This window comes from Maniola jurtina, chromosome 1 (genome assembly GCF_905333055.1).
Source record: "Maniola jurtina chromosome 1, ilManJurt1.1, whole genome shotgun sequence".
Lineage (NCBI taxonomy): Eukaryota > Metazoa > Arthropoda > Insecta > Lepidoptera > Nymphalidae > Maniola > Maniola jurtina.
This window is the reverse complement of record NC_060029.1, coordinates 9,699,257-9,723,453: the sequence shown is the minus strand read 5'-3', so window position 1 is coordinate 9,723,453 and position 24,197 is coordinate 9,699,257. Positions and strand designations below refer to the sequence as shown.

The window sequence follows — 24,197 nt, the reverse complement described above, 5'->3', positions numbered from 1 at the left end:
ACATCATTCATTTATCTGTCATTCTACCGCAATTGAGCCACAGGTACCTATATATTTTTCATATATTTTCATATTCATGGAACATGAGTAGTAGTCTATGGCAGTGATCTAGCCACTAGATCTTGCATTGAGCTTGTGTTGCTCAAAAAAGCTAGAACCCAAAGCCAGTTAGAAAAAAAATGATCTTGTCGTTGATTGTCATGTTATATTTTTAAGTCATTCATGACTCATGTCAATTTTACGTCAATAAAATTTTTGTCGAAAGTCGAAAACTTAAAATTAAATGGTACTTTGAAAACATATTTACTTTTTTCCGATTGTTTTGCAGAATACAACTAAAATAACTCAATTAGAAGAAATTGTTACTTAGCCACAGCCATCAAGCATAAATATAAGGTAATGTGGATCTACTTTGATGCAAGCATGCCCACTTTTGCGTGGTATGTCAGTAGTGAGAACGCCATTTTGTATTTCTTATAATTTATTATTCTGAGTATGATTATTACAGCTTCGTTAGTTCGAAAGCAATATTAAACCATTCTTTCAAAAGATGGCTCTTAACAATTAATTCATTTAACCTTTAAATTGAACAATGTGACATAATGCCTTATTTTGACATTGGAAAAAGGTGGCGGCAGTAGGCGGCGCTCCCGGTTAAAACATACCGAAGGGGCTAATTACTATTTCCCGATAACTTCCAATAGAAGCCAATCTTATTACGAAAATCTAGGTTGTAGAACTCATTCGAGAAGTTGGATGACAGATGTGAAAATGGGCATTGCTATAAGTATCTGGTAGTGATTATGTACTAAAAGAAAAGCCTATACTATTAGGTAAAGAAAATTATACTGCATTCTGTTGATTTTTGAATGATGCTATTATGATATAGTCTTCATAAATGAAATTAGAGGTCTTGATTTATTGAAAATGATACTAAACTTAACCTAGTAATTAAAACTGGTATTTGATAAGTTTTAAGATCATGATGAAGATTCTTCTAAAATAAATTTTAATTTCTTCCCTATTAGTAACAGATTGGTTTTCAGTTTTCAATAAAAAATGTTGGTACCTACCAAAATTTCTCAGTGCAATTCAAGATGGTTTCATTAGTCAAATTCAAATTCAAAATATTTTTATTCAATTAGACTAGTCCTTCAGAACATTACATGAAATCTAATAACTATTCTTTGTAGAATATGTGTTTGAAGCCAGGGCGGCTCAATTAGTAATTAATATGATTAGTCTTAGACTTGGAGTGCATAAGTGACCATGTCTTGAGTGACCAGTTAGTTCTTTCACAATCATACAAGTGTGTGCATTGTATGGCCAGCGGCCACATTAGTTATCATTATTAGTCTGTCTGTCCGTCTATCCATTTGCCATGTCTGTCAAGAAAACCTGTAGGGTACTTCCCGTTGACCTAGAATAATGAAATTTGGCAGGCAAGGTAGGTCTTACTCTTATAGCACAAGCAAAAGAAATATGTATTCGGAAACTGTGAATTTGTGGTTACACAAATAAATTAAAATGTGTTTATGAACAAATAATTAGTATTTTCAAAATAGGATAGCTTTACCAAGTGGGGTACCATATAAAAGGGCTTCACCTGTATATTCTAAAACAGATTTTTATTTATTTTTATGCACTGGTCTGATTTATCGCGCAAAATGTCGAAAAATTACCTGAGTGGAACCCTCTGACTGGCTGGTTTTTTATTTTCATAGCGGCCATTTTGAAATTTTTATCATTCATTATAGCCGAAATAGAAATACACATTTTTCAAAATTTGAACTCTATCTGTTATGGTGCATGAGATACAGCCCACCAACAGACAGACAGTTTGATTTATTTTTATTGATTTTAGGATGGCTGAAGATTTGGATGTAGAGGCTATGTTGGAAGCTCCTTACAATAAATCGGTAAGTTTCTATTGACTCCTAAAACTACAGAATTATAAGAACTCGCCTATTTCCGTAATCTTAACTTTAGACACATGATGTAGATTGTGAATCGTAAATTGAACTCATCTTTTTTGTTTTGCTGTAGTTATAAGTAATTTTAAAAAAAGTTCATATATTTTGTGCTGTATTCAGTACAACTTGTTTACAATGTTAAGTACATAGTATATTTCCATTGAAATTATTCTGCTTTAAACTGTTTAAATATTCTATCATTTCAATATAAAAGCTTGAAGTGTTATCTTACAGCGTGACTCACAACATGATGTGATACTTAATGTAAAAATAGTAATTTGTTTATTTATAATATCCCTTTATTGATATTCACAAATTAACAACCTAATCTTCAATTTGGTATCTTTATGTATACAATAATGGATGTAATAATACATACAGAATTATTGATAATGCTCTCTCAAATTGTCACTAACTGTGACCACAAAATTTGCAATAGGGGAGAGTGTGCATGAAAGAGCCAGGCTTTGAAAGAGCCGATGTGATTTTCCATTACTTATCGAAATTCTACCAAAGTTTAATTTTATTCCTTAAATGGCAACACTGGATAGCTGTCACCCACAAACATTCGACAGTTCTACGACAACAAATGGCCTCACAGGACTGTTACGAAAATTTGGAAGCCAAAAAGTAAGTTTCTTTGTGTTTCTTTCATCTTTTTTTTCAAAAAGGGTATTGCATAAGTTGACAAAACTGATATACAGTATTGGCGTCTATATATTTGCCCTTGTTTTGCATAAATAATATCAGATCAGCGTTCTGGTATAGTGCCCTATTTTTGGGGTTATGTTTTTTAAAGCGTCGTGTTTTGAAAGAGCCAGTTATCTATGCTTTGAAAGAGCCGGCTCTTTCATGACACGAAAACTGGCTCATTCAATACATCGTTTAGTTTTAATTAACCCCCGACGAAAAAAGAGGGGTGTTATAAGTTTGACGTGTGTGTCTGAGTGTCTGTCTCTGTGTGTGTGTGTGTGTGTGTGTGTGTGTGTGTGTGTGTGTGTGTGTGTGTGTGTGTGTGTGTGTGTGTGTGTGTGTGTCTATAGCCACATAGCTCCTAAACCAATAGACTAATTCTGATGGTTCTTTTTTTTTTTTGATAACTGGTGTGATGAAAATTGTTCTTAGCTATAATTTATTTATTTATTTAATCTTCATTGCACAAAATACAAAAAAAATGTGTATGTACAAAAGGCGGACTTAATGCCTGATGGCATTCTCTACCAGTCATATTTATGGAGGTCGGGGGTGTCCAAAATTTTTAATTTTAGTTATTTCATTATATGATATATGTTTCAGAATAGAAAGATGTCTTCGCAAGCGTCAACAACTAAAAAACGGGTAAGGCCCACAACTGCTGCAATAGAAGAGGCTGTAAAAGAAGTGCTTGCTGGAAATCAGTCCATAAATAGAACAGCGTTAGCGTTTGGGTTATCAAGGGCCTATTTGGCGAAAATTATTAAGAAGGCTAAAAATAATGAGGAGGAGTACGTGCATTGCCCAAATATTGGTAATAAACGCATTTTCTCTAAGGATCAAGAAGATTTATTGGTGTCATATTTAAAAACTACATCTAAAATGTGCCACGGTTTGACGAAAAAACAAACAAGAGAACTAGCTTTTCAGTATGCAGAGGCAAATGATATCTGTCCAGAAAAATGGTCTGTTGACAAAATAGCATCTGTGGAATGGCTTCGTGGGTTCATGGGCAGACATCAAGAACTATCAGTTAGAAAACCTGAAAGCACTTCGCTGTCCAGGGCGACTAGTTTTAACAAAACGAATATTGGCGCTTTTTTCGAAAAACTTACCGGCCTGTACGAAAAGTACAACTTTTCACCACACATGATATTCAATACTGATGAAACAGGGTGCAGTACCGTTTCAGCTCCTCCTAAAATTATAGCTGAAAAGGGTTCAAAACAAATTGGACAGGTAACTTCTGCAGAACGTGGTACGCTCGTGACTACTCTTTTTTTTATTAATGCTGCAGGTGGCACTATACCCCCTGTGTTCGTTTTTCCACGAGTAAATTATAAGGACCACATGTTAAATAATGGACCTCCTGGAGCATTGGGCTTGGCACATGTCTCTGGCTGGATGACTGAAAATAATTTCGTAAAGGCAATGGAACATTTCGTAAGCCACGTAAAACCAACTGAGGAAAACCCAGCTCTTCTCATTTTGGATAATCATGCGTCCCATGTTAATCTTCGTGTGATAGAATTGGCTCGAAAGAATTTTATAAAAATTCTGACTTTTCCGCCACATTGTAGTCACAGGCTACAGCCCCTAGACGTTACAGTTTATGGACCATTTAAAACCAGATACCGAATAGCCATGAATGAGTGGATGCTCTCTAATCCTGGCAAAACTGTCACCATTTATCAAGTTGCGCAGTTTGCTAGAGATGCTTATTTAGCAGCATTTAGCATGCCAAATGTTACGCAAGGATTTATAAAAACTGGTATTTATCCTTTAAATTCCAAAATATTTTCCGAAGATGATTTTCTAACATCATACGTGACTGATAAACCTGATCCAACACTGTCAGAAGCTGCTATCCCAGAAAACGTGAGACCCAGAACACCACAATCCAGCACGACCCATATTAACGCTTCAGACGCTCCTAAAAGTCCAAATGTCCAACCTACACCGTCTACATCGTCACAGCAAATTGTTAGTCCTGAAATGGTAAGACCATTTCTAAAATCAGGCCCAAGGAAGAATTCGAAACCCAACACTCGTAAAATGGTATCAGCTATTATCACAGATACTCCAGAAAAGGATAAAATACAGGAAAAAGAAACTAAAAGCAAATCAAAAAAATCTGTAACTAGGAAGATGAAAACAAAACAAAATATTAACCAGTTAAATACTAAAACACAGGGTGATACTAGCGACTCTAATGAAAGCATTACATTGCATGATGATTCATCATTGACAAGTTCAGATGATGACGTTAACTTAATAGAATTTAAAAAAAGGAATGTCATTTTAAATGAAAGTCATAACTTTTGTGTTGTGTGCAATGAGAATTTTAATTCTACTAAAGAAGTATGGTACAAGTGCAAGATATGTAACGGGTGGGCAAATGAATCGTGTGGCCACAAAGGTGTGATTAATTTCTTCTGCCAAAAATGTTTTTAATTTTAAATTGCTTTTATATTGTTTTTATTTTTTAAGTTATAGAGTATACGAAAAAGGGCTCGATTTTATGTTTTTAGACAAATTTTTATTAATTATTTAATTTTTGACTAAGACAAAGTTTAAAAGTTTTAATTGTTGATTAAGACAATGTTTAATTATTACTGAGACTGTTTAAAAATTGTGATTTTCATAGTTTTCATAAAATATTTTTAATTTTAAATTGCTTTTATATTGTTTTTATTTTTTAAGTTATAGAGTATACGAAAAAGGGCTCGATTTTATGTTTTTAGACAAATTTTTATTAATTATTTAATTTTTGACTAAGACAAAGTTTAAAAGTTTTAATTGTTGATTAAGACAATGTTTAATTATTACTGAGACTGTTTAAAAATTGTGATTTTCATAGTTTTCATAAAATATTTTTAATTTTAAATTGCTTTTATATTGTTTTTATTTTTTAAGTTATAGATTATACGAAAAAGGGCTCGATTTTATGTTTTTAGACAAATTTTTATTAATTATTTAATTTTTGACTAAGACAAAGTTTAAAAGTTTTAATTGTTGACTAAGACAATGTTTAATTATTACTGAGACTGTTTAAAAATTGTAATTTTCATAGTTTTCATAAAATATTTTTAATTTTAAATTGCTTTTATATTGTTTTTATTTTTTAAGTTATAGAGTATACGAAAAAGGGCTCGATTTTATGTTTTTAGACAAATTTTTATTAATTATTTAATTTTTGACTAAGACAAAGTTTAAAAGTTTTTATTGTTGATTAAGACAATGTTTAATTATTACTGAGACTGTTTAAAAATTGTGATTTTCATAGAATTACCAAAGTAAGCTTATTATTAATCTGATTTTAAATACTTAACATAATTTTAATTGATGAAAAACCGTTTAGTACCTCAAAAGTAGGTATCGGCTCTTTCATAACACATGGTGGCTCTTTCATTGACCTGCTGCTATGAAAGAGCCGATTTCCTTTTTTTTTTAAACTATTTATATAAGAGATTATCAGCGTTGTTATCCTCTTTATTTTCATTTTATAACATTGCCAATTAAAGTGATTATAAGAAAACCTAGTTTTATTTGAAAATAATATAGTAAAAGTGTGTTTTTTTTTATACTATTCAAAACTGGCTCTTTCATCCACACTCTCCCCTAATTGTAAACACTGGTGCTGGTTTTTACTGATATAAAATTCTTACATGAAACTGATCAACAATGTCCAAGTTGTAAAGTTTTGTCAAACATAAACTAGTGACATATTTGAACAGTTCCATGGTAAGAACTGTGAAACAGATTACATATGAGAATCATTTCTTGTATTTATAGAACTTTGTGGTAATAGTCCAGCTTACTTCACCGACCTGAACAGAATGAGGTATCGACAACTATAATTACTTTTTTCCACTTTTATTTATTATTTTAAGTAAAATATTTAAAAACTATTTTTGTGGTAAAATACAATTTAATACAGTCCATGTTACAAATTCCAAAACGCCATGCGCTGATGGGTCGTAAATCTTTTGCAGAAGTATCCCTGTGTGATGTTAGCGCTGTGTACATCCTTAGTCAGTGGTTTTCCGAATGGTAAGTGTAGACCAGGGATCCACCTTCAAGAACCACCGATAGGACCACACTCGGTTGTGACAGCTGTCGTCTGTAGTACTTATAGGAAACAAACAACATTTGTGCATATTCAATGATGACATTTCATTCCAGTGTGTTATTATTGAAAATGCACAGATATCATTCAGTTAATTCATTAAACTAATGCAATTTTTATTTATTCACTCGGCGTGTGTTGCTGTGGCGCTGCTTCTACCTTGTGCTTTGTGTGACAGGATAACACTTCCTCTTCAAAACATCGCTCGGACAAGTATTCTGACAAGCACAGAGATAGAGAAAAGGAGAGCAGTCGAAGGTAAATTTTGATAACTTAATATTTCCTTGGAATGAATTATGTGAGTAGGTGTAGAAATATTTATAAGGTTTTTGTTAATCTAGACGAAGCCGGTCAAGGGAAAGAAGAAGATCGCGTGATCGAGATGTACGACGTTCGAAAGAAAGGGATGACAGAAAAGACAGGGACCGCGACAAGGATAGAGATCGTCGAGATCGGGACAAGGACCGCAGCAACAGGGATAGGGATCGCGATAAGGATAGAGAACGTGAGAGAGAAAGAGAGAAACGCCGCAGCAAGGATAAAGACAGAGAACGCAGCAAAGATAGAGAAAGAAGTCGTGATAAACATGTATCGCGAAGGGAGCGGAGTCGTGAAAAGGAAAAAGTTCGTGAAGAAGAAAAGCCCCGTGAACCTGAAAGGACGGAATATAGATCCAAATCGAGAGGCATAGAACCTAAGCTTGATGATTTGCCTCCTGAAGAGAGAGATTTGCGTACAGTATTTTGTATGCAGCTGTCACAACGCATTAGAGCTAAAGACTTGGAAGAATTTTTCTCATCTGTTGGCAAAGTTAGAGATGTAAGACTTATCACATGTAACAAAACCAGAAGATTTAAGGGGATTGCTTATATTGAGTTCAAAGATGCAGAATCTGTGCCATTGGTAAATAAATACATATTAAATAATGTTAATATTTTTTTAGGTCCACTGCTGCCGGTTAAAGTTACATTATGGTTACCATCAAAACTTTGATCGCCCAATAAAAAGCTAAGTGTAATGCTGAAGTCAGTATTCATACCTCCATGGTTAAAGTTAAAAATACAATTTTTGTACAAAATTAACAAACCCTGACATGTGCATTCCCAATTTGAATAAATTATTGATTTTGACTAACAGTAACTGTAATGTAATTTTTACTGTCTTTCATCTATTGGACCTAGTAATAGTATATTTCACTAACCATTTCTTATATTTTAGGCGCTTGGTCTTACTGGGCAGAAGTTACTCGGCATTCCTATAATAGTTCAGCATACACAAGCAGAGAAAAATAGAGTAGGTAACACTTTGCCGAATTTAGCACCAAAGACCAGCAATGGACCAACTAGGTTATATGTAGGATCATTACATTTCAACATCACTGAAGACATGTTGAGGGGAATATTTGAACCATTTGGAAAAATTGATCACATTCAACTTATGACTGATCCTGACACTGGAAAAAGTAAAGGATATGGATTCCTAACAGTAAGTTTGTTTCCTGTACATTTTGAATACTTATTTATCTTTGATTATATTATATCTTTGGAATCTATCCGTCTATCCTGAATCCTCTATAGCTCAACGGTCAAAAAGACAAGACTGAAATCAGAACAGTTGATAGCTCAAATCCAACCCATTGCAATATTATCATACTTCTAACTATTTAGATGAGACAAGGAAATATTAGTCACTAGATGATGCCCGCGACTTCGTCCGCGTGGATTTAAGTTTTTTGAAATCCCGTGGGAACTCTTTTCCGGGATAAAAAGTAGCCTATGTGCTAATCCAAGGTATAATCTATCTCCATTCTAAATTTCAGCCCAATCCGTCCAGTAGTTTTTGCGTGAAGGAGTAACAAACATACACACACACACACACACACACACACACACACACACACACACACACATACATACAAACTTTCGCCTTTATAATATTAGTGTGATGCGAGAGTGTTTCTGTTTGTCTGCTAGCTTATCACGGCCCATCCGCACAATTCAACAGGGATAGCTTGCATCCTGGAAATAGACAAGCTATTTCTTGCCTCGAAAAATCAAATAATTCCCACAGGATGTTTAAAAACTTTAATCTACGTGCGAACTCGCGGGCATCATCTAGGAGCTAATATTTAAATAAGGTTCATGACATACGTACAACAGACGGAAACGTTTAAGTGTGGAAACCAGCCCAGAGAGAAGAAAGAGAAGAAGGTTTATGACATGTTATATTATTAATTATTATGCAACTTTCAGTTCCATCATGCGGCTGATGCGAAAAAGGCGATGGAACAATTGAACGGATTCGAATTGGCCGGAAGACCAATGAAAGTTGGCAATGTAACGGAACGGACAGACGGAGGCTCCAGCACGCGCTTCGACGCGGACGAACTGGACCGCGCGGGAGTCGACCTGGGGGCCACAGGGCGCTTGCAACTCATGTTCAAGCTTGCTGAAGGCACTGGCTTACAAGTAAGTTCACCATTTAGCTATTCCGTAGTGTAATATACTCCCTTACTATATGTAGAAAAAAAAAAGGTTTAGTGACAAATTGTGCCACATCACTATACCCTGTATGTAATTTGTAACTGTCGGTTTAGACCGATGCCTGACCGCAAAAATTTTAGACGCTGTTGCGGTCAGGCATCGCTCCCTTCTCGCGTTGTCTATTAAATCTCCCTTACCTTACTTAAAAGACGTCCGCCTCTTAGTCAGGATGTCGGAGTTTTTTAAGTTATGTATTAATGATGAAGGAAAAAATCTGCATGCCTGAGAGTTCTCCATATTTTTGTATGTGAGGTATGTGAAGTCTGCCAATTCGTACTAGGCCAGTATAGTTGCGGCCTGTGCTCTATGTCCTTCTCATTCTGAGAGGAGACCTGTGCTCAGTAGAGACCAGTTAGGGGTTGATGATAGCGCAAGACCGCATCCATTTGTATTTGCATGCAATTGCTTGTATAGTATGGCATATTACCGCCGAGTTCCTTGCTGGTTCTTCTCGGTAGGAACGGCATTCTGAACCAGTGGTAAATTATTTTGACGATTCAAAAGCACTTGTAAAAGTTTACTCGAATAAAAATATGTACTATTCTATTCTATTTAAATAGGGTATGAGTGAAAATACTGTTACTTTAAAAAAATATTATTTATTGTAGATCCCTCCAGCCGCCGCGTCCGTGCTGATGGGCGCGGGCTCCACGCTGGTGGCCGCTCAGCCGCAGGTCGCGCCGCCCATCGCCACGCAATGTTTCATGCTCAACAATATGTTTGACCCTGCCACGTAAGTTGACTATCTACATCATTTTCTATTGTTTGCTAGAAAATCAACTGAAAATATTTTTGTTTCATATGTGTTGTTATCTAGGTCACAATAACATAGTGGACTGTAAGCATATAAGAATAAACTAAGGACAGTTATTGGACTGAAATTAAATTTAGAAATTATTCATAAGTAGAAGTTTAAGCTAGAATAAAATTACTTATTAGCCCATAGGCTAGATCGTAGTAGGAATAAAGCTACCACCATTCTATAATGGAGCTTTATGGTAAGAAAAAAAAAAAAAAAAAAAATATGTGTTGTTAGCATGATCTTCTTTTCACTTGTCTTCAGTTCCCACTGACCACCAATAAATCAATAAACAGGGTTCCGTACCCGACGGCTATTACTAAGCCGCCGTTGTTCTTCCGTTCAACTGTCTGTCTGTTGGGACAGCGGGCTGTATTTCGTGAACCGTAATAGGTTAAAAATGTTGAAATTTTCACTAAATGTGTATTTCTATTGTCATTTTAACAACAAATAATAAAAATTTCATAATAACCGCCATGAAAGTTTAAAAAAATTGTGTTATTTTTGAACCATGGTACGGAACCCTTCGCTTCGTATGCGAGTCCGACTCGCACATGACTGATTTTTTTCTTATAATCTCGTCTGTTTAGTACAAAAGCTCCCTTTTAACTTAGCAGTCCGTGCAGACTAAGGTTAAAACTTATGGTGCGCATTTTGACTTAGCTTAGACTTAATTTTCAGCTAAAACGAGACAGATTCACGCCAGCGAATAACGCTGTCAAAGCGCGCATCTATAAATCTCAGCCTTAGACCGATAATATAGAAGGAAGTTATTAAACTTATTAAATCTTTATTCTTCCAGAGAGTCAAATCCAAACTGGGACATTGAAATCAGAGATGATGTTATCAGCGAATGCAACAAGCACGGGGGAGTGTTGCACGTGTACGTGGACAAAGCCTCGCCCCAGGGGAATGTGTACTGCAAGTGCCCTACGATAGCGACCGCGGTCGCCTCCGTCAACTCGCTGCACGGCCGGTGGTTCGCTGGCAGAGTGATCACTGCAGCATACGTGCCGCTCATCAACTACCACTCGCTATTCCCTGACGCGATGACTGCACTCACGCTCCTGCTACCATCACGACAAAGATAAACCTTGACCTATAATAATAATAATGAACTATTATAAAAATTATTATGAAAATAAGTTATCTATTAGTGGTGTTCTGTATTTAAGGCAATACACATGTGATTTCACTCTACGCCTGTTTAGTTTTATTTCCTCTGTCTATTATATAGAACCAATCCAGAGTGAACTTACCATGTAGGTGGCGATAGACAGTTGAGTGAATCACCTGTTTAAAATCAATGCAGATGATATGACGAACCAATCACAAATAAAACTATGTTTTCCAATTTAATTTCGAGTGTTTTTTTGAAAACATTTTAGAATTGAATTTCGATTGTCTTTTGAAACTTGATTTTATCTATCGTAATTCGTACATGTACATACAAACATACTAACTTCTTTTCGCGCATAGAGTATATAGTCAGGTTAAGGCCTGCGTGATGGCAGTATCTGCCTGTGGGGAATGTAAAAGGAAGAAAAAGCAAAAAAATAAAATAAGTTCAGTAATTATTTCTATTCGTACATTAATTCTTATTAAATTAATTGTAAAATAGTAAACGCCGTGTATTGATATAAATACTTAATAGCTTGTGTGACCAAAACACGCATAGGTAACGCTTACACGTGAGGTTAGTTGTCATATTTTTATGTGCCCGCGCATGTTTTATTAGTAAGTAGATAAAATCCGGTAATATTTTTTCACGGAAGAAAAATGATTTTTAAAGACATAGACAAAAATGTTACTTGTACTTTCGATAAGTCATGGATAATGTAGGTATAAATTGTAAACCCGCATGGGTTTAGGTCACAAAAAGCTATAAACATTTATTCCGCTCGTATCCAGTCTATTTCCAAAGTAGCTGGCCCTTTTTGTTTGATTGGTTGATAAACTCCGCCATACATTTGAAAACCAATACTGGATACTTGAGATAAATCCAATGTCTCGTTGTTAACCACACGTTTTCCTCTGTAATAAGCTTTAAATTCCGAAAAAGGTAATTCACGTATAGCAAACTCGTCTTTCGGGGCCTGAAACAAACAATTAGTTATTCGTAAAGTTAGAGCTTTACTAATAAAGACCTACGATTTCAGCAGCTACACACCATGACGCGGAAAGGAGGTTGGCGAATTTGGACCCAGCATTTTTAAAAACCGTTCAGATTCAGGAATCATTTAATTTTAATAATATTTTTCAGAGTATTTTTCTGTGTAAGCCTGATACTTTTAGAAGATGGGGATCAAAAATATAATTATTCACAAGCACACATTATAAATAACTATTACATGGCAATACATTATACAAGTGAATATCTTGTTTCTCCCAACTTTATTTGATAGACTTTGATGAAGTTTTTGTTAGACTGGTTTACTAGAATAAGCATGAGAAGTTTGATTCGTGAACGTGGGCTTGAGGCTCACGGTTCTGTTAGTTTGGGTCTGAAACTCTATGGAATTCGCCAATCTTCTTTCGACTGGGAGACGAAAAGATTGAGGAATGAGCCAAGTCATCGCTGTACATATTTAGCCAACATTATTCATCACATAACTAAAAAATGTATGAAAATACAGTCACACTATCACGGGATACATACCTGGAAGTATTGTTCGAACGAATAATTAGGTTCATCATTCAGTCCTTTATGTCTGAGTACAACTTTGAAGCCGTTATGTTGTCCTTGCCCTCGGCAAAGGATTTGCAGTTTAGTGTGACCCGTCAAATCGTACGATCCAAGTGCGCGTATGCCAGCAAACCCAGCACCATTAGGTTGAGGGTTTAACAATGCAAAAAATATAGCTCTCCTGAACTCTGCATTCCTATGTATAACTAGCACCGCTTTGGACATGCCTACACTCCGCACTGTATCGGATTGTTCTTGCCAATTATCCACGTCGTCTGTTTTTGTGAAGTCGAACAAATACTGCCTAGCTGGTGGCGAAACATTGCTGAAAAACAAATCTACAGTTATTAAATTCGTTCAACTGTTGAACGCGCTGAAAAAATTAAAGAACCTACGACAGCACTGTCCTCTGAGCGCTGATAGGTTAGCTGTTAATCTAAAAAAACCTGCTTCGAGGTGGTGATACCTATGTATGCAAACTGCATCAAAATCGGTCCAGTAGTTTTTAGGGAATTTTAACAGACAGAATCAAAGAACCTGACTACATAATATTATACCTACCTACTATAAAACTATACCCACGTAATTGATAGGTATACTTAACAAACACGTTTGCCTTGTCATAGCAGAATGCTACTGACCAGCACCAACTACTTAATCACGCCAAGATGTTAATTTGAGTGAGTAAGTAGTTACTTAGATTTATTATCGGCAAGCATACCTGTTTCCTATTTGTAATACTATACCTAACGCTCAACAACTTCTTGCTTTGATGATGGATGATCATATCCTTAGGTAGTATGAGTTTCAAAATCAAATATGAAGATCGTCACCTAAGTAGGTAGGTATCTATTGATTTCGTAATGGATAAATGAACGAATGGTTTAAATTATTTTCCGGTTCGGTCCGGTGCTACCCGGTTTGGTCCGATTTGTTCCGGTTCGGCCCAAGTCAATCCAAAACTACGAACTAGGTATGACTAAAGAAAATCTACAAAACATTTAAGTATCTATCTACGTAAAAAAATAAGCAAAATAATAATTAAATTTCTAATCAATAGGAATAGTTTTCACAATTGAAACGCATAGATGCCTAGTTGTAGGTACATCAATTAAATATGACTGGCAAGCATCTCAAGCGAATTTATTAATCTTAGTAGAAATGTGTGTGACTGTCTGTTACCTTTTCACGACCCATCCGTTAGAAATATTTTTAAATAGAATATTAGACCTGCTGGTACTTGATACAACCTAACAGCGCGCTTACCTAGACCCTAGACCTTTGATAGGTACCTAGGTACCTATCAAAGGTCTATAGGTTTAATAGGTACATGAGATAGCTAATAACTTGCATCCTGGATGGACATAGGCTACTTTTATCCCGGAATTTCAAAGTTTCCCCGGGAATTTATAAAAGCTTAAGTAATAAACATTTATAAAATACTAAATGCCAAGTAGCTACTTATGTCTTTGGGGCGCCAGCCAGGTAACCTCCCAGTGTGCCTGGATGCTGCTGGTCCCTTTTGGATGCGTCCGAGGGGAAGAGCAGTGTTCGGGCCGGTGCGCCCCGGTAACATGGCTAATAATTTATCTTCGGAGATATTGTTGGCTATGGCTAATGACCTGGCAGGGGGGGAGGTTTCTCCGCGTGTCCCTCTGACTAGCAGAGGGCACAGTGGATGAAGCGGAGGATGGGACGCGGGCGACGTGCGCGTCCCAAGGTCGGGGGACGCACTTCGTTGGTGCGTCCCGGAGGTGCGTCGATGGGGACCGAGCAGGTCCCCGGTGGAGGGTCTGCCTTGGCAGACGTCGCTGGCTGGGTCGCGGTTGTTTGCTTCGGCCGTTCCCGTGACTCAGTCGCCAGGCGACGCGCAGTAGCGCCGCTGGGGTTTAGTGGGTATTCCGGTCGCCTCTCGGCCGGCGAGTCCCACATACCCTCCCTCCGGGGGGGATGCGTAAATGCATTCCCCAGCGTCAACAAAAAAAAAAAAAAAAGCTACTTATGTCTTTGACAGCTTCCTATGTCCTAGGTCCCTATCTAGGCATTCAAGTTGCGTACATTGAGCTAACAGGTAGCATGTAGCTACCTAATAGCAAAATCTTATTCTATCAGATTTTTTTGTCAATTCATAATGTGACTAGGTGCTTACCTTGCAGCTAAAACACTAATGCTAATTAAATGAATGATAGTACACATAATTGACAGTTTTAAAACACGTAGATTCATGATTATGTACAAATACTGACTGGTGCTTTATAGTTGAATATTCAATGAATTACTACATTTTAAAGAATGTTATAATGATGTGTAGGCACCTACATAATTATATGTAATTATCACTAAGTATAAACAATTTTGCGTTGGTTCATGTTTACTTTAGTGAGCATTTGACTCTCTTATCTTTACGAATGCTATTGACGTCGAGCATATCTTCTGTTTTTCTCCAAAATAATTAAATAAATTGAAGCTACGCTAGGTACCTACCCAGTTACTGTTAAGAAATATTGTAATAACACGAGCTTCTCTCTTACGTACCTTTATAAAGAGTAGGATTTAGGAACCTAGATAAAAGATAAGATGATGCCCGGCCGCGACTTCGTCTGCGCAATTTAGATGTTTAAAATCCCGTAAGAACCCTGATTTTCCGTGATAAAAAGTAGTTAAAGACCATCTTCAGGATGCAAGTCATCTCTCTACTAAATAGACTTGAAGCGGCATGCAGCAAACTTGACGGTGTATGCCATACACCGTCAAGTTTGTCAAGTCACCGTCAAGAAACCTGATCGTGTATGACCAACGTAACAGCAACTGTAGGTGAGGAAAAATAAGGATTAACTATGAGGCTTTACCTAAATAGGGCAAGGTAGCAGATCGTAGTCTACGTGTAGGTACTGTGTACTTACACTATCTGAAAGATTTCCAATGACCCACAAACCCGAAACCCGTACCTAGATAATTACTCTGCTTCCGCTTACTATATTATATACTACAGGCAAACACATACCATAAGCCTGGCAAATGAATGAAATGTTAAGGCTGTAGGTGGGTATGCCAGCTAAAATTTCAAATCAAACTTATTTTTATTTTAGTAAGTATTGACGAAAATGGAGACTGGTCCGTTAATTTTTGTTGTCATCAGCAAAACAATAAATTAGGTTAATTAGATAATTACTTAGGGAACCTGCTTTACTAATTGTGTAGGTATAAATCTAAGCAACTTTATAAAGTAGATGCCTACTATTAATGTCAGTTTGCAGTCTGTCTACCTGCCCGCGTGTTTACAGCTCGTATACGAAATAAGTTACAAACTTGAGCTCTAGAACGTTGACCCAAAACCAAATATTGAATTAAAAATCCATACTTAATATTATAAATGCGAAAGTGTGTCTGTCTGTCTGTCTGTCTGCTACGTTTTCACGGTCCAACCGCTGAACCGATTTGAATGAAATTTGGTACAGATATGGAATACATCCCGGGGAAGGACATAGGCTACTTTTTTATCCCGGAAAATCAAAGAGTTCCCACGGGATTTTAAAAAACCGAAATCCACGCGGGTGAAGCCGCGGGCATCCTCTAGTTCAAAATAATTATTTCATGATTATAGGTTTGATTGCCTTTTCTTCATAGACACGACAGACAGACAACAAAGTGATCCTAAGGGTTCCTTTTGTCTTTTGCGAGGTACGGAACCCTAAAAATAATATAATTTGTAAGTAGATACATACCAGTCCTTTAATTCTGTTTCAAGTTGATGCATTATGTAGATACGTGAATGTCGATCCGTTTGAAGGTAGACTACAGTCTACACACTTGTGGTATTCCGGATTGCTAACGAGTTATTGACCTATGAACAATCGAATAATAAGGTGTATTCTACTGGTAAATGCGTTAAAACTAACAAAAAGCAATACGGCCCCTTCCCTACGTTCAAATAATCAGCTGACTTTATCAACCTTTGTCTTTCGAGCTAGTAGATATAATATTATTATGTACATATATGTAGTACGAACACATATATTATTTAGTACCTATATGTAGTACGAACACATGAGTAGATGGTACGAGTGGTACGCGAACTACTCTGTGGTATCATAAGAAGTTACGTACAGGCAGCCAGAAGGATTTTAGAAGAAAACGAAGATAGAATTACTACTTTCGAATTACGTCTGCATAGTGCATCAATGTCAGATGCAGTTTTACATTTCGACGACCTAAAGCTTATCTAAGAAACTGCGTCGAGGTGTGAAGACAGGATGCTTTCTTCATATCTGTCACTTAGTTCAAATACCTTGACTAACATTAAAACGTAGATTAGTCCCAATTAGATGGAGCCACGTGTGGCGACGAGATAGACGACGACGATAGGCATCTTGCTGACGGTGCGCTGGACTTATGAGTCATGACCCTTGCCTTTCGAGGCTGATTCGCTGTGCAAGTGATTTGAACTGTCGTCTTTTACACTTAACATAGCCTACCTATAGTTTAGTTACTAATAATACAAAAAAAAATTCTAATTCGTAAAACGAATCCTTATCCCCATCTGTTTATCACAGCCATTTTTAACCCCCAACCCAAAAAGAGGGGTGTTATAAGTTTGACGTGTGTATCTGTCTGTGGCATCGTAGCTCCTAAACTAATGATTCGATTTTAATTTTGTTTTTTTTTTTGTTTGAAAGGTGGCTTGATCGAGTGTTCTTAGCTATAATCCAAGAAAATCGATTCAGCCGTTTGAAAGTTATCAGCTCTTTTTCTAGTTACTGTAACCTTCACTTGTCGGGGGTGTTATAAATTTTTAATTTACACTTGTAAAAATAAACCATAAGAACTGTAAACTTAGAAACATACGCAACCCAGGTACCTACCGGCTTAAATATTAAAATTTGAAATTTAGGGTAGGTACCTAGTTACGTCCTGATGAAAAGGTTCGACTCGGCTCGGCAAGCCAGTGGACGAGAGCTTGAGAGTACTGACTACCTAAGTACTTATGTAGTTGTCAAATGATTAATTTTAATGAAATAAAACCAAAACAAACTTTTTTCAATATGATTTATTTCCCACCACCTGAAGCAATACTGCGCTTCAAAATTCCTATATTTCTGAGATATCGTACAATAAATGGCGTCGCTGTAAGTGTAATGGCTATCCTTGCCGGTGCAAAAATCTTGTGCACTCCATAGGCAATCACAAAAGTGCCAGCATTCGATGTCACTGCGTTCGCGAGTGTCCCCTCACCAATATTAAAATACTTCAGAACTGCCAGCACATCTACTCCGCTGAAAAACGGTAATTAAAATGAATTAAGTACAACAGGAGAGGTCGTGCGGCGCGGCGCGATGGCACTGCACGGGAGGACGTCTCACTGAAAGCTCGCGTACGCGTGTACGTATTATATTGTAACACAAGGAACAAGCGCAACAACAACTTTACAGGTTGAAGAAGAAAAAACCAGTCGAGTGCGAGTCGCACATAAAGGGGTCCGTACCATCGTACAAAACAAAACTAAGTACTTATGTATTTTTTTTATCCACAAACTCACGGTTTTCCGATTTTTCCCTTTACTTGTGCTGTAAGTCATTGCCATCTGCCAAATTTCATGATTCTATGTATGTTCTATGTCAACGGGAAGTAGCCCATAGCTTTTCTTGATTAACACGACAGACAGACGGACAGACAAACAAATAAGGGTTCATTTTCCCCTTTTGAGGTACGGAACCCTAAAAAACTACTAAACTTGATTGCAATTAATTGAAACTATAAATCCTCGAGATTCCATATCCATACTTACTAATATTATAAATGCGAAAGTGTGTCTGTCTGTCTGCTTGCTTTTCACGGCTCAACAGTTTAACCAATTTTGATGAAGTTTGGTACAGTGTTAGCTTACATCTTGGGGAAGGACATAGTTAGGCTACTTTTTATCCTGGAAAATTAAAGAGTTCCCACGGGATTTTTAAAGGCCCACTGTTTAATCGATTTATATGAAACTCGGTGCAAAGGTAGCTTGCGTTCCAGAAATTGACACTGGAAATTTTTACCCCGTAAAAGCAACCACGGTATTTTTAACCGACTTCAAAAAAGGAGCAGGTTCTCAATTCGTCGGAATCTTTTTTTTAAACCTATATCCACGCGGACGAAGTCGCGAGCATCATCCAGCGTAAAATAAAAATATGGCTTTCGACTGTCAGGTTGAAATCTATAGAACGCACTTTGACTTCGCTTAGACTTAAGATTCAGTTAAAACGAGACAGATTTATGCAGCGGTATAACGCTGTCTCGTTTTAACAGTGTCGTAAGTCTGAGCAAAGTCAAAGTGCGCTCTATAGATCTCAGCCTCAGTGTGAAGAGATTCGAATCTCGATAAAATAGCTACATGTGAATTAATTAGTGCGAAATGAGACAAACGTGCAAAGATATGAATAAGACATACCTAGATACAAGGACGTAACAACCCCCCAAAGATAGTAAAGATATAGTAACATGGAATACTATAACAGTTGCGCCATAATCTTTTATTGCTTTTTTTAGTTTTTCTTTAGCACTTAGCGGAGGATCTGGTGTTGTACTCATCTTCCTTGCCCCAATGGTTATAGCTATGCTTTGGACAAATCGATATAATGAGATTAGTATAGAGTTGAAAATGAAAGTACAGTCCACACTCAATATTATGTTGTGTATTCAACTCCGATTGAATATTCAATTTATTTTAATTACAATGGGTACAGCTGGTGTTATCCTCAACAGAAAGGCCTCAGATCTAGTAAAGTGCTTTCATAATATGATACCCCACTTGATATACTTATCTTACTTTGAAAATTGAAATACTAATTTTATATTTGTTGTCATGAACACATTTTAATTTTATTTGTGATTTAACCACATTTTTACGATTATCGGATTCTTCCCTTTACATGTGTTATAAGACCTACCTGCCCTACTTGCCATTCTAGGTCAACGGGAAATATTCTATAGGATAACTTGACAGACACGACGGACAGACAGACAAATAACCTTTAAGAGACTAAAGAAGGGTTCGTTTTTTTCTTTTGAGGTACGGAATCCTAAAAATTGCGGTCTACGCACGGTACCAATAATCCAGACGATAACAGTCAGAGATTTATCGCTATACACTGGTCGAGGCCGCACCGGCATCGCGACAACAACGCCACAGCGATTCCCTTCAAACAAACCTTTATAGTTTATAGCCTCGATAGCTCAACCGTTGGAGGAGCGGACTGAATTCCGAAAGGTCGGCGGTTCAAACCCCACCCGTTGCACTATTGTCGTACCTACTCCTAGCACAAGCTTTACGCCTAATTGGAGGGGAAAGGGGAGTATTAGTCATGATTAGCATGGCTAATATTCTCTAAAAAAAAGAAAAACCCCCTCTTACATAATATCAGGGTGGCCACATCACCGTCGCGTCGTTTAGATGCATAGATAGAAATACAATCTGCTGCTCTGTCTACGTTTAGATGATGTGGCCATTCATGTGCTAGTACTTTGCTCAACCAAGAACTTTGATGGATATTTGTTAGGTTTTTAAGAACTTGTTGCTATAGGCCCGCTAACAATAAATAGTTTGAGTATTAACTAGTATAACTCCTGTAATTAATATCACTTCATGATATCAAGTGTGGGCTGTATATAACTTATACAAAAATATTCGCTAGCAATCATAAAAGCACAATCATAAACAAAAATAGGTATCTTAGATAATAATTACCCTAAACCAATAAATAATGTTAGGTATAATGGTTTATTTGCATAGCTTATAATAAACTAATATGAGTCTGTCTACACAAAATGTTAGAGGATGGTGGAGTCTCTATAGTGTGATATTTAAAAATACTTGTCGTCATAGTGTTATCGACCTATAGTCACGGTTCTTGACCCTGTAACTGAGTATAATAAATACTTCTAACATTTTGCTTCATAATTAACATGTCCAGAATCCTGTTTCATAGCCGACAGTATTCTGGCGTGGTTGAAATGGCATTGAAACGTAGCGCAATCTTGAAAAAAAAAACTGGTCAAGTCACTGGTCATTATTTTTTAAACGGTAGTTTTTAGGATTCCGTACCTCAAAAGGAAAAAAAGGAACCCTTATATGATCACTTCGTTTTCTGTCTTTCCGTATTTTCTATCGTGTCTGTCAAGACAAGGGAATCGAAACTCATAGCGTACTTCCCGTTGGCCTCTAATCATGATTTGGCAGGTAGATTGCTGTCTTTGTCCTGCATAAGTAAAGGAAAAATTAGAAAACCGTGAATTTGTAGTTACATCACAGAAAAAAACCGGCCTAGTGCGAGTCAGACTCGCGCACCGACGAGGGTTCCGTACTGGGGCAATTTTTATACAGGTAATTTTTACTATAACTACTACCTGCCATCTCATCACTTCATGATTCTAGGTCATCGCGAAGTAACCTATAAGACAGACACGACGGACGGACGGACAGACAGACAGACAGAGAGACACAATAAAGTGATCCTATAAGGGTTCCGTTTTTCCTTTTGAGTTACGGAACCCTAAAAAATAAAAAAATGTTCACGAACAAATAATATGTTTACTAAATCACATCATAGATGGCGCTATCCGTCATTAACTTGCAGTGTTGTATAGCTGTTGGAGAGAACATACTATTATAATTGTTTAAGATATCTTATACAATGATATGGGAACCCTTCTTGTGTGAGACTGACTCCCACTTGACCAGTTATTTTTTTCTAAGAAACTTCATAATAGTTCTATTTAAAAAATTATCACGTAAACCAATTTTTTTTTATTTTTATATTCAAAATGTATCCAGATTTTTTTTTCAAAATTGATAATTTATGACTTCATTTCTGTAACAAGTTTCTGTTTCTGTGCTTTACAATCTTGCAGTTCTTATAGTTTATTTTTATTGTATTAAAACAAACTGATTGAACAAAATTCATATAAGGATTTCTTGTTTTCTATGGATAATAATAGAACCCTAAAAATTATTATATTATCTTGTGGCATAACAACAGTGGACAATTAACCTGCTAAAAACAACATCCCTACACCCAGAGGTGTTGTTCGATTCTTGCAAGATGATAGTATATTATTATTTAGATGAGAATCATGCTATTTAATTTGTAGCTTTGTTATGGTACATGCAATTAATTAGCACAGAGTGGCTGTGGCGCTGCGACAGCATGCAGTGCAAATGCCGCGTTTCTTTGTCAATTTATATACAACAAGTAAGTTGTTTCTAGTATACCTACAATTAAGTTGTATTAGAGCATAATTGCATTGACTTTCGAGCGAGCTAATGAACTAGAAAACTAATTGTTCTGTTAAGGTCATAGGTGAAAAGGTTTATGAAATAGTGTAAATGACCTCTACTGCCATAAAATTAATTGACTGTACAGAATTGTCCAAATATCTGGAAAACTTAACATTCATTATCAGTCGATAAAATTACTTTATTGATCAAAATAATTTGAGTATGCAACTTAAGTAGCTATTTTTCCAACACCAAAGAAGAAAATATTTTTTGTATCAATATACATGTTAATATTTATCACAAGGTATATGACATACATGTATGATTATTTTCAGTATATATGTTATGTTGAAAAAGGAACTATACCTTTATACAACTTTCCTCTGTATTCATTTCTCAGAGTTAAGTAATGAGCACTGTGCAGGTGATCAGACAAATATTTATGCCCTTGACCCCACTGAGACCCTGGCATGTTGAGATGAGTCTTGTTACCAGTAAATGGGCTTGGCACATTACTCTGCATTGATGAAGACAGACTTACTGCTCCTTGGCAATCATATTTATTAACATGGGGGTCATATTGCAATGTAATATCAATTTGTGGTGCTGTATGTTTGATATTGTAAACATTTATCACAGGTCCAGATATATCTCTTGCTCTGAGTGGAGAAAATCTGCCCATTTCAGCTTCATTTATGTTGACCACGTTGGTAGGGAGCTTAAGTGCTGCAACTTGTGGATATTTTACTACTGGAGTGACGTGAATAGTTTTGCCAACTTGTTTTCTACCACCTGATACAATAAAGGATGATAATGATACACGAACTCGTCGTTGAGATATCTATAACCTCGACAGACCTAGACCATAGTATAGCCGAGATCTATAGTCTACTTTGACTGAGCAAGACCAAAGTATGTTTTTTACATGTCAAGGAAGATCCATACCTTGCGAGCTGATTGACTCGCGTGTCTGTACATACTTTCAACCTAAGCCTTTAAGACTGGTAGCATAGTAACAGTTGTCCGTCAGAAAATTTTGTCACACTCATACTCCGAACATCAGTTATACAGGATCTCACAAAATTGTGACTAAGTCTGAAGCACGTTCGTGGTGGTTACAAAATGTATAAACAGTGCCTTCCGGCATGCTTTTACTGTTATTATGCGGCCGGCCTATTTTCCATTGTTACAATTACGATGGAAAATTCCAGGCAAGTCTAAAAACACCAGCTGATGATCGGCTTTGGAAAACTACGCATTGCGTATTTACTGTTTCATATCATGACTAACTTGTAAGCAATAAGCGAGTACGAAATATTATTTACTTACCGAAGACTGTATTGAAGAACTGGTTTTGATTGGAAGGAAAACAATTCGATTTGTATACTTTCAACATTATTTTAATATTATGAATTATTATCTCGAATAAAAGTGATGATTATTTTAAACTTAGTTTTTTTATCAATACAATTAACAAATCACAAATTCATCTGATTCATCTCTTCAAGCCAATTTTTTTTAGATGCAAGATTGTGCTATGTCGACTGTCAGTGGATTATGGATGATTTTTTTTTAATCCTTTTGATTACATACTCTTTGGATGATGATGTAAAAAAAACATTAAAAAAAACGTAGTCTCTGTGAATGTAGCGTATCCGGACTTCGTCTGTGTTGGTGTTAGCTGGCGGGCGTGCTCTGCCTTTTTGGAGTGTTTTTTTTTTGGTAAAACCGACTGGAAAGCGCTCTAAAGGGGTGCCGTGCGTATGTCGGCGAGTGCCGGCACAGACGGGGTCCATACTTATATAGTTTAACTAACTTGTTACAAATAACTACAAACTTGACAAGCTTATCTTTGTAAAGCCAGACGAAAGAGAGAGAGAGAGAGAATGACATTGACAGTGGAGCGTATTGTAGAACAAAGGCTGCCAGCAATTAGAATTTCCTCAATTGTAGGCAATATATTGAAAATGACAATGTTGAAAATCAAGTAAGTTTTATCTAATTTTAAATGAGTGAGAAATTGGAAAAGCCGTCCCTGTTTCCACACAGTAAAAAAATAAAAAACCATTGATAGGTCATGGACTTCAAATCTATCATGTTTACCTGCTCAAATACTATACT

General features: G+C 36.5%; 2 protein-coding genes across 9 annotated transcripts; one reads left to right on the top strand and one right to left on the bottom strand.

Moving 5' to 3' along the window:
• The first annotated feature begins 224 nt into the window (after positions 1–224).
• On the top strand, positions 225–11,337 carry LOC123864885 (RNA-binding protein 39). 4 transcript variants are annotated; one of them, XM_045905813.1, is made up of 10 exons: positions 225–396; positions 1,865–1,919; positions 6,462–6,510; positions 6,662–6,719; positions 6,974–7,053; positions 7,137–7,698; positions 8,014–8,280; positions 9,048–9,263; positions 9,947–10,071; positions 10,940–11,337. In XM_045905813.1, the coding sequence occupies exons 4-10, from the start codon at positions 6,717–6,719 to the stop codon at positions 11,226–11,228; spliced, it is 1,542 nt and encodes a 513-aa protein (XP_045761769.1). In that variant the 5' UTR covers positions 225–396; positions 1,865–1,919; positions 6,462–6,510; positions 6,662–6,716; the 3' UTR covers positions 11,229–11,337. The 4 variants fall into 4 exon arrangements, with proteins under 4 accessions (XP_045761769.1, XP_045761609.1, XP_045761699.1 ...); XM_045905653.1 differs by lacking the exons at positions 6,462–6,510; positions 6,662–6,719; XM_045905743.1 differs by lacking the exons at positions 6,462–6,510; positions 6,662–6,719 and having other exon boundaries at positions 226–388; positions 1,858–1,919.
• A 366-nt stretch (positions 11,338–11,703) lies between these two features.
• Positions 11,704–23,666, bottom strand: LOC123866147. 5 transcript variants are annotated; one of them, XM_045907712.1, is made up of 4 exons: positions 23,406–23,666; positions 16,549–16,667; positions 12,797–13,148; positions 11,704–12,233 (listed from the first exon to the last, which is right to left on the bottom strand). In XM_045907712.1, the coding sequence occupies exons 2-4, from the start codon at positions 16,578–16,580 to the stop codon at positions 12,030–12,032; spliced, it is 588 nt and encodes a 195-aa protein (XP_045763668.1). In that variant the 5' UTR covers positions 16,581–16,667; positions 23,406–23,666; the 3' UTR covers positions 11,704–12,029. The 5 variants fall into 5 exon arrangements, with proteins under 5 accessions (XP_045763668.1, XP_045763596.1, XP_045763513.1 ...); XM_045907557.1 differs by lacking the exons at positions 11,704–12,233; positions 12,797–13,148; positions 16,549–16,667 and adding exons at positions 17,841–18,096; positions 19,251–19,413; positions 22,443–22,868 and having other exon boundaries at positions 23,406–23,645; XM_045907640.1 differs by lacking the exons at positions 16,549–16,667; positions 23,406–23,666 and adding an exon at positions 14,973–15,249.
• Between the last annotated feature and the right edge of the window lie 531 nt (positions 23,667–24,197).